Genomic DNA, 15,244 nt, shown 5'->3' with positions numbered 1-15,244 from the left:
CTGTAGTTCCTGCATGTTGTCCAGCTGGCAGCTGCTCAGTCACTCTAGTCTGGGCATGGACACAGGCTTGGAATTCTTGGGTGTTTTACCCATAAAAGTGTTTCAAATTTACGCAATCCAATATGTCAAAAACATAAGTGAGTTGAAGGCACAGACTACATAATTATGGCACAACCACAGAACTGTTAGATTCCAGGTGGATTCCATAGACTGCTTAAAGAATAAGAGAAAAGAAAAAGAAAAAAAAAAATCAGTACCAAATAGTCTACTGCTCTGCCATTACAGACTGAAATATGTGGCCTATAGGCAACAGCGATCACATGATTAAAACAGCAGTACTCATGAGAAAAATATACTCTTCCTTCTCCCTGCTTCAAAATACCTTGTATTTCCTGAACTCTCACTAGGGTTGTAGCAATAATGTTCAAGATGATGGGACATCAGAAGACAGTGAAGACACAGGAGGTGAGGAATATGAGGAAAATTACAGAAATGATCTTGTGGAGGAGCTGACTCTTCAAGATAGTTTTGAAGAATCAGTGATCCCTGGGAGAGGCAGCATTCGAAGAAGATCCAGCAGATATAAGAGCAAGAGACGCTCTTCTAAGAAAAAGTCCTCTGGAAAAAAGAAAAAGAAAGAGCTGGAGGTTGGTTTTAAACTTAAATTTAAAATTTTAGTGATAACATGTAAGCATAAACTCAAAGCACATAGCTTTAATTACTTTTACATAGCTGGTTGCCAGTGCAACGGGGCTGAGTATTTGTCCTAGGAGTATGGGGAAAATTGTGTACAACTTACTAAAAAAACTTCATTTTAACACTTGCTGACTTAGTGTGGAGCTGGAAAAAACTTGTGCTGTTGATTTGTCATGTTTCATAAAATTAAGTGCATTATTTCAGTGTTACTGATGTTTTAATTCCATCTAATTAAAATTAGTTGTGAGATTTCATTTACAGGTTTCATTATTTCCTGACAGTCACTGTTGTGAATACTGGTGAATAATGTAATCCCTGGATTCTGCATACCAATTTTTAAGGCACTTTGGAATATCATATTATATTTATGGCAAATGAGGAAAAAAACATATATCAAAACCCTGACATTGTGAGGTGTATTAAAAATAAAAGAGCCATTATTCTCTCTCCCTCTCAGTCTTAGCATATGCTTTAAAACATCCAGTTCTGGAGGTATTTTTCAGGTAAAACACTGTAGTTGACAAATGTCATATAGAAATAAAAGCTATATAGGAGTTCAGGTTTTAGAGACAGAAATTTGTTTTTTTACCAGTTGGGTAAAACATGTTCATGGCAATCAATAAAAGCAGATTTCTAGTGGACTCTGGATCAGACTTTGGATAGGGAGGTCAGCAGAAACTTGGTTTTGTTTTGTGGTGCTTAAACTACAGCAGTTTTTTGCATGAAATGCATTGGAAGAGTGGTTTTGGTGGGTTGTTTTGGATTTTGGTTTTTCTACCTGGCTTCAGGATGCCTGAAGTGAAGAAATAGAATTTTAAATCTGAAGGAAAACTATGGAACCTTTCAAAGCTATGAAAGTTAGGATCTCATCTGTAATACAACATCTGATTATTTAAAATAGTGTAATTTGTATCTACTGATATTCCTTCTCACCAAAATATAGCTTCCAGCTAATACATATTTCAGATAATAGGAATGGATCCACCTCCTTCATGCTATCACAAAAAAGTGAATGCAACTTCAAAAGATACTTTTTGTCTGTGTATTAATACTGCTTAAGACTTCGGAGGAAGCCGTGTCTGTTCATGTTCAAGACTTCAGTATTCATTGTATTCACAAGAAAATTAAGAAACCAAGCATCCAGCAGTTGTAATTGTTTCAGGAAGCTCAGCCCACTTTTATGGTTAAGGCTTAGCCACCTTCATTCAGCATCCAAAACATGGCATAATATAACCAGGAAGCAAGAACAACTTACTCATAATCCTGCCTAATATTTTGTCTCATTTCCAATGTTTTCATTTTGTGCTTTTCCAGAACTCCCCCTGTGGAGGCATAGGCACTTGAATAAATTAGTGAAGCAGAACAGGGCATTTTTTTGTACTTTCAAAGGCGATGCGGGCTAACTGACTGTTACATATGCCTCTTTCATGCTTTGGTAATGATGCATAAGCTATAGTTTTTAAAAGAGAAAGATGACCCCTCTGCCCAATTGCATTCCTGCCAGCCCACTAGCGTTTAGCTGAATTGGAGGAATCTTTTCTGTGCTCCGAACAGTGAGACTTTTAGTTCTTTATAAAAGTTCAAGTGTTATTTGTCATTCATGGTGACCACTCCTATCTGACTTTCAATGAATGGTCCTGGCCTTTCTCCCCTCCTGACTTCGCCTTTTAAGTTTTTTGCCTCCAAACTTTTACAGTGCAGTTGAAGTTGTAGGATATGAAACAGCAAAGCAGCGGATCTCCAGCATGTTTTCTCACTCTGAGTGCACAGAGAGGGCTTTCAGTAATTTACCAAGACAGTTCACTGCTCAAAGCCTAATGAACACCCACTGTCTGAGGAATTTAATGTTCTGCAACTTTCCATGGAAAACTTGCAGCTTTCCATTTCATGTAGGAAGAAAATCTCCCTGTTGTGCCTTACTCAAGAATCCTGGCTCTGAACAAACCTGAATGGCTGTATGTACTTCTGGGAGTGATTGCTGCTGCTGTCTCAGGTGGGGTCCATCCTGCATTTGCTGTTATATTTGGAAAAATCATTGGGGTAAGTTTGTGAATTTCACAAAAGGGCATTGCAATTGTGAGCCTCGCTCATGCTCAGCCAGTTCTCCCCACGTAAGACTGGGTAAAACTCACTTGTATAAATGGATCCAATGAAAAATGGATACGTGTTGGTGAAGTGACCCTGTAGAGGCAGAGCCTGGTGGAGCTGCATCTAACTAGCAGAGGAAAGGAGGAACAACAGCTGGAGCTGGAGGAACAAATAAGCGAGATGTAGGTTAAATGGAAAGCTGGACTGTATTCTGGCCCTCGGCAAAGTTGACTGCAGACAGATTTCAGGATCCAGGATACTTGCGAAGAGAAATTGAAGTAGACAAGCTTCTTGAGATGAAGGCTGGTTTATGTAACTGGCACTATTGTCTACATACTCATTTTTGTGTTTTTTCTTGCATAGGCTTTTCAAGAAACAGATCCAGAAAAGCGGAGTAAAAACACTTTGGTGCTTTCTTTAATGTTTCTTTTACTTGGAGTGATTACCTTAGCAGCATATATAATCCAAGTAAGTGTCACTACACTGAAATTTTAGAAGTTAACTGCCCAGCATATCAGTGCAGTCTGAGAAGCAAGATGCCAATCAGAGCTTACAAATACATGCAGAAGTGCCAGGGTTCTTCCTGAGATATGTGGGGTTTATGGGTGTGTTTTCTTAAAGACATATGTCTATATTTGCTGCTGGTTTAGATAAGCCACTGAAGGCATTATGAATTCAGCATGATTGAAATCAAAGCTGAGGGTCTGGCCTTAGACTGTCATTTCTCATTGACAGTCTATAGGCTCTTGCCAAAGTAAGTACAAAATAGACTCTTCCCATAGCAGATGGTATTTTTCATACCATCAAGCAAACTTTACTGTTTGTTGTCTTATGAGTGCTTCACAGCTTGCAGAAAAGTTACTGCACATTGGTGTCTGTATTGTAAAATCCATTGCTATGACTGCTGCGAGCGAGTGTCTCTGGTAGCAGAGTAGATAGGCTGATTTATCTTCTAGTGCTGTTGGGGTATACAAAGAAGGTGTTACAACGAAGCTCATGCCTTCATTGCCATGTTGCTTCTTTTATGTGGGGAGAATAGTCTCAGGTCCCAGGAATGTGAATGGTGGTTTTCCCAAGATGTATACATGCACAGGGGGTTGTAGGAGACTTTTTGGTGTCATTGCTTTTGCTGTGTGGCTTTACGGACAGAGTTAAAGTATCAGATGAGAAACTGTGACTCTTTCCTCCCCCAGGGATTCATGTTTGGGAAGGCTGGGGAAATGCTAACAATGAGACTGCGTTCTTTGTCCTTCAGAGCACTGCTTCAGCAGGTATGAATTAGGCAGCTAGGGTATCATGAGAGCCACATGGCTTTTGCAGACTGTTACAAGGTACACATTGGCTTTTAATTGTGTGGTCTGGAGAAAAGAAAACAAAAATACATCTTTTCTACCACTAGCTTAGGAAAAAGTACGACTGTTCTGAAAATCTCCTAATCCACGTGCAGTTGGCCTAATACTGCTACTGCAGATAGTCTAATTTTTCAAATGTGTGTATTTCTGGCATGTTAATAGCACACAAATTTGTGGAGATCTGTCTGTGCAAAGATGACCAAAAAGGCTTAATCTCCCCTTGCTTGAGTGCTCATGATGCAAGTATGTAATATATAGATTTAAGGGTAATCTGTTTAGTTGTTTAAATTTAAATCTACATGCTGCAATCCATAGCAAATAGACAATCTGATAATTTTTTGCTGCAAAAAAGTCAAATTGCCCTATTGCATCAAGAATTACCTGTGAGAAGAGTACACTTATATTAAACCTTTCCTGTTAATTTGTGCAATTTCAAGTTACTTGTATAGAAGTCTTGAGAATGCATAACTTGGCACTGCACACATCCACTGGGATCAAGAACCTGTGGGTTCCTAGCAACATCTGAAATATGATAGGGAAAATTAGTGATTAAAAGACCCAAAATCTGCCATAGCCTTTAGAGATAAAAGAGCCTCATTTCCTTTCTGTATGTACAAATATAGATAAGCAAGTGCTCTTCTATAGTTAATGGAATAAGTAACTTATAAGAAGGCAATAGTGAACTTTTTCAGGCCCATGGAAGGACTGAGTGAAAGGGGAGGGGTTTATAATCAAAGTTTCTAAATAGGTACATTCAGAAGAACATCACAACTTTGTGAACAATTAGGTGTTCATAACAGAATAGTATTTAAGCTTTTTCTTTTAGTTTGCTTGGAAGATGCTGACTGTGGAGGAAGAATATTGCAGTTAGCCATCATGACTTGTACTTCTGTTTCCCTGTATGCTACCTGAGCTGGAAATATTTGTTCATTTTATTAGTAATCCCGATAAATCTGAAATACAGTAAGACCATGTAATTTTTAAGAGACAAATTAGCATCTTTTCTTGCAGGAGGTTGGATGGTACGATGATCAGAAAAATGCTGTTGGTGTTCTACTAACTCGGCTTGCTACAGATGCTTCCCAAGTCAAAGGGGTATGCTGTTCTCTTTTGTGTGCTTATTAAGTATTTTTTTCCTTACAAATATTAATTCAAATTGTCAAGAGCCACTAAATTATTTCAAAACACAAGGTAGTAAATCTACTCCACACACTGGCAGGTGCATTTACATAGCATGCTGTTGACACTTTGGAAATGGCTTCCCAGCCAATAATTTCTGAGAACTATAAAAAAATCCAGCAGTTGTTCATGTACCTTTCATTTCCTTCCCTGTAAGTCTTTAAGCTAAACATATAACTTGTAGACCACTTCACCATGCAAAGTGAAATCTGTATATGTGCTGGGGACCAGAATCAGTGGACCCCATTTTTTTGCATCCTATGATGGGTGTCACCTGAGTGCCATGAAAAGGTTGCATCTGCAGATGATACAAACCTTTACTGACCTTAATGAAGAGAATTCTTCCCATTCCCCACCAAATGCACTTCACACACAAGCAGACCAAACTGAAAGAAATTGCCCAGCATTAATAAAGAATACCAGGGAGGGCAATGACCAAGGGAAGGAATGACTCAAGGTGCTAGTATGGGAGAGGTAAGCAGTGGACACTGGTGGGACAATAGAGCAAATTCTGACCACTTCCTCCCACTGCTTACCTCATCATCAGTCCCTGACAATCTGCCAAATGTGTCTGTTTCTTCCCTTTTCCTTAAAAAAAAATAAAATAAAAATATCACTGCACAACTTGTGGGGGAAAAGTTTACTGGTTTGTTTTAAGTTGTCTTTGTTTCTTTCGAACTTGTACGTCAAAACCTCTTTAATCCCTACATTTTTCAGTCTCCGTAGACTTTGGTTTCTCTCTCCTGTCCTCCTTCCTTATGGGCTTGTAGTGAGAAAATAGTCTTTGAGAAAACGTAGTGATTTTCATCTTTTAAAGTTCCAGCTTTCTTCAGTGGTATTGAACTATATCACCCTGTCAGGGCAGTAGAAAGGAGGGGTGTGTAGAGTCCCCTAACTACAAAAGTCAACTAAGGCCATGAATTGGTCTCCAGAGCTAGTGTGTTCTCTGCAGCACTACAGTGTCAGTAAGTACCATGCCTCATGCTGCGCTGGCTGAAGTTTCCAAATCCATCTTTATGTGCAACCCCTAGAACATATGGCAACAATTCACCTTGGCATTGGTTTAATCATTACTATTTTAAATTCTATTGAACAAGAAAAGTCTTTTCAGGGCAGGAAAGTCTTTGGCAAAAGGGAGAAGAATTTTTGCTTCCCACCCAAGGATTTTTGTTTTTTTCCATCAAGCCAAATTTTGGAAGATTAACTATTTCAACAGGGTTGTCTTCAGACCTTTTTTCTGTAGATCAGAGCCCACCCGGATGCTGGATGCTAACCATCTCTCATTTTAAAAGTTCTTGATGAAAAGGTTACACAGGCTGTGAGGAGGTTAGAGTTCTTCAGTATGAGTTCATCTTTCCCACTCACTATCCAACTCAGATAAAACATTTCTGCAGGGTCCAAACCCAGACTGTTTTTCTGAGAACCCAACCCCACGTGTAGCAGTGTGAGAACGTGAGAATGAGTACTTTCCACCACAGTTAGTGGGACAGGTCAGTGGATGGCTGTATTTAGAACAGCCTTCTTGCCTAATGCTGGGCACCTAACTACCAACCTGCCCTACTGTGACAGTGGCTGCAGTCTTCTGTGCCTCAGGTAGTGTGGGAAGTCCCCAGATACATATTTCACTAAACAACTATTATGGCCAACTGTTTAGACTATTTCAACCTCGCTTGAAGGCCTGAGTGCCGGCAGGTACAAGGAATGTCTAAGAATAGTTATGTAAGTAGGTGCATCATGTCCATGCACATGACCACACATGGCTTCATTTTCCAGCTGAACTGCTGGCCTTGGCTATACAGCAATTTGAAGTGGTAATATAAGTAACAAAAAGAAACTCGAGTGACTGATATTTGGGGGTTTCTGGGGTTTTCTTAGGCAACTGGAAGCCGCCTTGGACTGATGACTATGACTGTCTCTACCCTTCTGACTGCCATCGTTATTGCTTTCGTATACGGCTGGCAGCTAACTTTGCTTATCCTGGCCTGCATTCCTTTCGTTATTGCTACGAATGCTGCAAGTGTTAGTTCTGTGTCTGGTCATGCCGCAAAAGATCAAAAAGCTCTGGAAGAGGCTGGAAGAGTAAGTTCTCCAGTTTTAACTACAGGGTTATGGTGTGAGATCACTGTTTAAGGACAATATTGTAGCTATATTACAGCTGACTCAATTTTCTAAGCCAAATGAAGGAGGGAGAGGGCAGGACAGGGTGGGGGATGAAGGGAATGTTTATATATCCCCAAGAAAAGCAAAACATAGATAACACAAACCATCTGTAAATTAGGAAAAAAAAAATGCTTTTGAAAGTCTCCATAGTGGATTGCTGGGTAGGGACAGCTTGTAACAGAGCAGCACTGGCGCTGGTGTGCCTTGTGCCTAGGGTGAGCAGTGTAGCCTGCACTGCTCTGTGCTGTGGCCAGCAGTATTGCAGGGCTGAGTTGTCAAGCCCTGACATTGCATTTTGTGATGGAATAAAGTAGCAAACCATTAATGTGCTCAAGTTTCAGGGTACTGCTGTCATTTACCTGATAGCACTTCACTAGTAGACAGAAGTAGTCCATGCAAAACTGCAAGCTGTGTCCAGATGACTAGGGTTTGTTCCTGTTCTATAAATGATGTTTAATTCATCGGGATCACAACCATGGGTTAAGGCAGGGGCTGTGTGCTGGCCCAAGGTTCTGAACTTTAAGATGTTGTTGGCTTCAGCCCCTTCCTTGTCTTGTGAACATGGGGTGAATCATCTCATTGCTCTGGGCTTTCCCTCACGTGGTAATAGACCTAGATCTCCTCTCTAAAGCAAGCACTTTCTGGTCTTAAAATAACAAACGCCTGAGAAGAGATCAAGCATTTAGGAGATAAGTCGTAGACTGCGGTTGTAAGGGATTAACTCTTACTTGTTTATCTCCTAATTTAGATTTCAACAGAATCGGTTGAAAACATAAGAACTGTAGCTTCATTGACCAGGGAAGAAGCATTTTATGAAAGATATGTGGCTAGCTTGAATGGTCCATATAGGTGGGAATTTTTTCTTTAATAATTCTTTCTTTGTAGATTTCAGTCTCTCAGATTTACTGTAAATGCATTTCTTGCAAACTATCCAATACCCAAAAGATTGGGAGGGATATCAATAGCTGTTTACATAGTTTTGAAATTTGTTCACTTGATATATTTTAAGATACAATCTTAAACGCAGAGTGAAAAAAAAATTTACAGAATTTTCCTTTTCATTATGGAAACACTTTGTAAACTGCATTCTCTGTGTGTGTTACAGAATATTATTTGCCTGTGTATGCCTAGAATATAGGACATATGTTTGCTTCATTTCAGTGTATTGCATTGATGCTAGCTAACTCAGGAACTGACAGTTAACTCCCATACCACAGCCTTTTTAACATAAACCAGTTTTATTCCCCTTTTATGGTTTTGAAATCATGAAATGAACTTCATATGTTTCCCTTGTTTGACCTGCTACATCCCACTGACTTGTCTCCACTGAAACACATTTGAATCATCAGGGATGCCAGATTTTTCAAGTTACATTTTATTTAAATAAAATGACGCAAAATCTAATTTGTTTCTTTCCTTCTTCAAGGTAACTAATGTAGAAAAAGGAATTGAAAATGATGCATTGCATAATGTGTCCTCAGCCAAAACTGTTACAATTCAGTGTCTGGTGATCTGGTAATACCCAGATATGGGCAGGACATTCATCCAGACTGTCAAAGGTCTCTGATTTACAGCTTGGACGAGAAAGGAGATTTCCATTTCCTCAGAGACCATCCGAAACCATGAGGGCAGAGTCCTCCAGACTCTTATACAGTGTGCATTGAATTAGCTACACAAAATGAAACTCCTCCAGAAGGATGGATTGAGAAATAGAGGCTTAGTCTGAATCCCTGCAGGGGATACCCAGCAATACATCTCTTTCCGAACTGGGATGAGAGGTCCCTGCTCAGATGGGAAGACCTGGTGGAAGCCTGCAGGCAGCTCTTAGGCTGGGCTTAACAAAGTGGGTCATATGTGGTAGTTATTAAATTTTATTTTTTTTAACTGCTCTGGTGACCTGCCCTGCCATAGAAAAAGCAAAGGAAGGGATTCAAGATAGCGTAACTGAGGATAAATGATCTCATTGCTTTCTGTCCAAAGAGCAGTTCCATGTCATGATGCAGGATGCTTCTAGGGTCTGGCAGGGGTTGTTTGTGAGTGTGCATGTGTTCTGGGCTGATTTGTTGTGTTTTCAGGGGATGCACTGTATTACTTGAAAACTTTAACCCAGATATCTGGCCATGCCCTAGCTAGTGTCTGCTGTTTTGGTTACGTTTTGAGTTATTTATGGAAAGTCTCTTCCTTTATCAGAGATTCTCTAAAAAAAGCCCCTCTCTATGGATTTACCTATGGAGTAGCTCAATGTGCAAACTACTTTATTAATGCAGCAGTCTTCAGATTTGGGGCTTGGCTCATTGCCCGTTGTCTGACCAACTTCGAAAATGTATTTATGTGAGTATACTTTATAAAATGTAAAAAAAAATAATTATACACAGGATAGTGATTTAATGCATGCAAATTATTTCATCAAATTATAGAGGTAATGGGGCACAGACATTCAGGAATTCAGCCTGGTTGGGAGCACAGTTTGGGCAGAGGTGCTGTTTTGGTGGAAGGTGCATATTCAGGCAGTGAAGCTGCAAGAGTGAGCAGCAAGCTCAGCTCACCTACTTTGGAGAAGTCTTTGCAGTTTGATGTTCCTTCTAAGCAGAGGGTATTATATAGAAAAGTGATGTCATGCCGTTGCTCATCTACGAAGTAGTTATAGGAACAAATAGAACTTCCTAATACTGGATGACATTTCTGGGCATGAGGAGCTCTAGAAATGTCATAATCTAAAGACGCTGAAAAACTGTATTCTGAAAGCTTGTTTTACACATGAGGAAAACAACGCATTGCTCTACCTCAAATGCATGATGCTTTGTCTTTACTGTAGAGTCTTCTCTTCGATCATATTTGCAGCTATGAATGTTGGTCAGTCTGCTTCCCTGGCACCAGATTATGGCAAAGCTAGAGTGTCAGCCCAAAGAATCTTTCAGCTTTTGGACAGAAAACCTCTAATTGACAGTTACAGTGAAGAAGGTGAAAAATTGGTAAGGGGTTTTATTGTTTTGGGTTTTTTTGGCTTGGGGTTTTGGGGTGGGTTTTCCGAAAAATGTTGAAACAAACTAAACCAGTAATATTTTATTGTCTGCAACTGTAATAGCTTTATAGGGGTTTTTAGGGTGTCACAAGAGATTGATGTGTTACAAAATAGTGGTACCAACTCTATTGTCCTTTAACAGACCATATTATTTTTGTTCTTCAGTCAGAAGTGTAGTTTTGCTCTGAATGGGCTTAAAAAAAACACTTTTCATTCTACTGACCCACATCTTAAATGGTTTCAGGAAAACACTGACAATGTCAGTTCCACTAACAGTTCTGTTGCCTTTGTAAGGGTTTAAAGGAGAAATAAAACATAAATGCATTTTTCTACTCTTTTTATAGATAAGAGAGACTAGTTCCCTCAGAAACAGAACAGTTCTGCCAAGAGCTGTCCTCTTACAACTGTAAAAAGAAACCCTTACAAGTAAAAATGTGCTCTTGTGAAGTCAAAGCTAACAATAAATAAATCCAGTTTGCTCTAAAGTGGAGGAGAGGAACAACAAGGGAAAAAACAACAAGAAAATAACCAAAACCATACTCCAAAAATCCCTGCAAACTTACCTCTAAACCAAAATTGTCATTAAGGAAACTGACCTTAGCACTTGTCATACTCCTGCATGAAATATTTTCAGTTTACGTGATCTGGAAGGATTACATTTGCAAATTCATCTAAGTTTAAAATGAACTTGCTGTGTAGGTTTTAGATGGTAGCCCCTACTCAGGAAGCTATAATCAAATTTCTATAACTTTAAGCTTATACATAAAATTCCATAAAGGATTTACAGCCTTTAAAGTTACGAGCACACTTACATTTCTTCTTGAACCAGGCTCCTCTGGCACAGATGTTGAACGATTTGGCAGAAGGTCTCTGGTAAAATAAAACTTAAATTAAAATATATCTCATATAGACTGGACTCGAATACCTGTGATGCCTGTGACTTCAGCAAAACAAAGCTTTGAGTCCATTAAATTAGATAATCAGCTGCTGTGAGAGCACTGTACTAGCAATGCTGCTAGTATGTACGTAGGGCTGGCTCCTACCCCAAACAATAGGAGAGGCAATAGCCTCCTTCCTTCTACGTGTTGTTAGTAATTGGCCTGGCTAGAATGGCTAATTAATAATTAATGTTGTTTATTTAAAACACAGCTTGTCCTACATGCCTGTGTATTACCTACCGAAGAATGTAGCTCTGCTATCTTAATCTTGACCTTGTGTTACATTCTTTCAAACTGTGCTACCTGCAGTGTGAGATCAGGAAAGCAAATGCTATAGATCAGGGGTCCTCAAACTATGGCCCGTGGGCTGGATACGTCCCCCCAGGGTCCTCAGTCCGGCCCCTGGTATTTACAGAACCTGCCGGGTGTTCGGGGGCAAACCAAGCAGCCGCAGATGACTGCCTGCCACTGCATCCGCGCGCCGGCCCCCTGGTTAAAAAGTTTGAGGACCCCTACTATAGATGATATCGGGTATAAGTGCCTCAATTACATGGGTCAGAAATGAAAAATGTTAACATTGGTTTGTTTGTGTAAGGATATGCTTTTCAAACGTGATGTGAAAAACAGATACAACAGATGCAGAAAACTGTTTCTCCAGAAGAATGTAGTAACTTACATCTGCAGATCATCCCATAAATAATGATAGTACAGTCAGTCCAGTATATATCACAGAATGGTTGGAGTTGGAAGGGACCTCTGGACATCATCTAGTCCAAGCCCCTGCTAAAGCAGGCTCACCTGGAGCAGGTTGCACAGCTGTGTCCATGTGGGTTTTGAATGACTCCAGAGAAAAAGACTCCACAACCTCTCTGGGAAGCCTGTTACAGTGCTCTGAAATACGTAATTTAAAAGACTTCAAAAGCAGTTTTGTAAACACCCTCCCAAACTTTCTTGTCAGTTCTTTCACTTTAATAATCAAATCTAAGTATTATTGTACTGTTATTATGGTTAAAGCTAATAAATGCTAATATGAGCATGTGAACTCTTACTTTTCAGAGCAATTTTGAAGGCAACATTGAATTCAGAAACATCCATTTTGTATATCCAACAAGGCCAGAAGTTCAAGTTTTGCAAGGACTCAACATGAAGGTTAACAAAGGACAGACTCTGGCATTAGTGGGAAGCAGTGGCTGTGGCAAAAGCACATCCATTCAGCTTTTGGAGAGATTTTATGACCCTGTGGAAGGACAAGTGGTAAAAATAGACTCGAGTGGCCATTAATAGCAATTAAATCTACAGAACTCTCTTTTTCCAAGGTTTCAGGGGCTTTAAACGATGCTGGCAAGATGACTTTTTTTTTTTAAGACGTGTGGGTTACTGAGGTTGTGGCTGCAGTGGAGCTGTAGACAATCTCAAGAGCCCTGTGGTTGCCTGCACCAGGCATTCACCACATGTACCAGCAGTGGCACCTGTGGTGGCACGGTGTGCTGGCTCAGGGCACAGATCTCACTGAGTAAAATGACTGTCAGGCTGCATTGCCTCCCCAGAGCTGCTCACAGTCTGATCTCACAGGGGCATGACGTTCACGTCACTTGCTTGTCAGCGTGTAAGTCATCTCGCCAGTATGAATTCACTCATTAGGAATATAGATATATGCTTCAGACAATACAAATGTAATCCTCCAGGGGTGCTACTGCATCACCGTCAGAAGACTGCAATGGGCTTTTCAATGCAATCCCTGTTAATGGGTATAGAAAGTCCAAAGGAACCTCCTTGGAGGTTTGAAGGTTGAGTTAAAGGCCTACAACTGAGAACATTGTCGTGTTCAGCTTCTTATCGACAGGCTTTCCCAGGAGGTTCCTGGTGCTTCTTGTGGTCAGTAGGGATGGAAGGACTGCAGGAACAGCCTGTGATCTGCACTCTCTTTCTGTCTGCTGGGAAATGGAAACAAAACCACATACAAAATTAAAAATTAATGAAAGGAAATATTTAATCTATACTGTTACTTTTCTATTTTGCCTGCAAAATTTACTTGGTTTCGGCTGGGAATCTAACATATAACTTCCTTCCTCTTACAATTTGTGTTTCGGGTTTACAGTGTGTATCTGTGGATGAGCTCTGTAGTCAACTTGGCATCGTTTTTCTGTTGCTTTTTCTAGTTAGCAGATGGATTTGATACCAGATCTTTACATTTACAATGGCTGAGATCCAGACTGGGCCTAGTGTCACAGGAGCCCATTTTGTTTGACTGCAGCATTGCTGAAAATATTCGATATGGAGACAACAGTAGGGCAGTTAGTCAGGAGGAAATTGAAGAAGCAGCTAAAGCAGCAAATATTCATACCTTCATTGAAAAACTACCAGAGGTAAGAGACAGTGATCTTCTCTTCACAGTGAGGTTAGATATTTGGAACAATATGGAAAAAATCTAGGTAGTGCTCACTTTGATCAAATTAAAAATAAACATTTTGGTTTCCCTTAATAGGAAAAAGTATAGAATTTAAGTTGAAAAATGTCAGTGTGTTTTAAGCTTATAATACTACTTAGATTGTTCAAAAAAGAGCTAATATTCCAATTAATGTCGTGCTAGACAAAGCAGAATGAGGGGTGTAAAAGAGAATACTCAATGTACAAGTAAATCCTCGTAATTTTTTTGATATTTTTTCTTTTGACAAGAGAAACTTCTCAAGTTTCTCTGAGAATTTTTTTTTTCTAAAATAATTCAGTAAACTAAATGCTCTATTTCTAATTGGACAGGCAGGCACAGGGACTGTTTCTTCACAAATATGAAGAAGCAATAAATCAAAAGTGAATGGCATGGCATGTGACCTTCATGCCTGCCAAGAATTTGATTCTAACAAGGAAAAATACTTTGATAGTTTGTTTTCACTGTAGTTCTGTGTAACTTGAAATATTTTTCTGCATCACTACATCATTTTCATCTTCATTACTACTAATGACATTTGGGATTCTTTACTCCCAACTAATGCAGGATCAGGTTTTTCATGTATGTGTCAGTAAGCATTAAATATCTAGTTACACTTATGATCGTATGGTCATGGGCATAGTACTTTGTGGAAGTAAATTTTCAGACCAGATATAAATGTGTGTGGCTGTATATATAACTGTTTATACTAGAGGTGTTCATAAAACCTTAGCTCTATTAAAACCACTTGCAGAATTCTTTTCTTTCAAGATGGGAATGCCTGATCTTTTCTAGAGCCATGCATTTACTTTTCTAATCTTCCTTTTCTAAGAGTATTCACAGGCCTTCTTTTTTAATTTTTACCATCCAGAAATATAATACCCGGGTGGGTGAGAAAGGCACACAACTTTCTGGAGGTCAAAAACAAAGAATAGCAATTGCCCGTGCTCTGGTTCGTAATCCTGCCGTTCTGCTTCTGGATGAAGCTACCTCTGCTCTTGACACAGAAAGCGAAAAGGTGAGTAATGATTGTTACGTGAAATATATATGTCTATGTACGTGGCTAGTTGCTTTCAGTAGAATAAAATCAATGTGAACCTGTTGCAAATGCTCAGCTGTGAAACAACAGGGTAAGTGTATCACCGTAGCTTTTTCCAGCTGCAGCCTGTGAACTGAAAACACTATGAAGCTGTGCATGTGTACTCAATAAACAAGTTGAAAACCCCAAAACTTTAAGTAGAAAACACTATGTGGAGCTGCTACTCTTCAGCTGTCTTCCTATTAAGCTGTATTTGAATGTAAATAGTGAATTTGTGTTCTGATCCAAACTGGAGACCCAAGAACCCACTTCTCAATGTCTCGTGTTCATTTGATTAGCCTCACC

General features: G+C 39.6%; 1 protein-coding gene and 2 long non-coding RNA genes across 5 annotated transcripts in view; 1 reads left to right on the top strand and 2 right to left on the bottom strand.

Moving 5' to 3' along the window:
• ABCB5 (ATP binding cassette subfamily B member 5) overlaps window positions 1-15,244 on the top strand; it is a 68,171-nt gene that overhangs the window by 43,310 nt on the left and 9,617 nt on the right. For both annotated transcript variants that reach the window (XM_056334728.1, XM_056334729.1), the window contains 12 exons: window positions 408-647; window positions 2,590-2,736; window positions 3,148-3,252; window positions 3,978-4,055; window positions 5,148-5,231; window positions 7,191-7,394; window positions 8,224-8,324; window positions 9,666-9,806; window positions 10,291-10,447; window positions 12,492-12,689; window positions 13,595-13,801; window positions 14,732-14,878. In XM_056334728.1, coding sequence (XP_056190703.1) covers window positions 408-647; window positions 2,590-2,736; window positions 3,148-3,252; window positions 3,978-4,055; window positions 5,148-5,231; window positions 7,191-7,394; window positions 8,224-8,324; window positions 9,666-9,806; window positions 10,291-10,447; window positions 12,492-12,689; window positions 13,595-13,801; window positions 14,732-14,878 — 1,809 coding nt within the window. The remainder of the gene's footprint in view (window positions 1-407; window positions 648-2,589; window positions 2,737-3,147; window positions 3,253-3,977; window positions 4,056-5,147; window positions 5,232-7,190; window positions 7,395-8,223; window positions 8,325-9,665; window positions 9,807-10,290; window positions 10,448-12,491; window positions 12,690-13,594; window positions 13,802-14,731; window positions 14,879-15,244) is intronic.
• LOC130147504 (uncharacterized) lies at window positions 510-5,963 on the bottom strand. 2 transcript variants are annotated; one of them, XR_008821257.1, is made up of 3 exons: window positions 5,852-5,963; window positions 5,641-5,701; window positions 510-618 (listed from the first exon to the last, which is right to left on the bottom strand). It is a non-coding gene; the product is annotated as an uncharacterized LOC130147504 (long non-coding RNA). The 2 variants fall into 2 exon arrangements; XR_008821258.1 differs by lacking the exon at window positions 510-618 and adding an exon at window positions 4,068-4,142.
• LOC130147503 (uncharacterized) lies at window positions 10,524-12,565 on the bottom strand. Its single transcript, XR_008821256.1, has 2 exons — window positions 12,485-12,565; window positions 10,524-12,324 (listed from the first exon to the last, which is right to left on the bottom strand). It is a non-coding gene; the product is annotated as an uncharacterized LOC130147503 (long non-coding RNA).

The sequence above is a fragment of the Falco biarmicus genome, chromosome 4 (assembly GCF_023638135.1).
Source record: "Falco biarmicus isolate bFalBia1 chromosome 4, bFalBia1.pri, whole genome shotgun sequence".
In the NCBI taxonomy this organism is placed as follows: Eukaryota; Metazoa; Chordata; class Aves; order Falconiformes; family Falconidae; genus Falco; species Falco biarmicus.
This window is presented reverse-complemented; position numbering and strand designations above follow the sequence as displayed.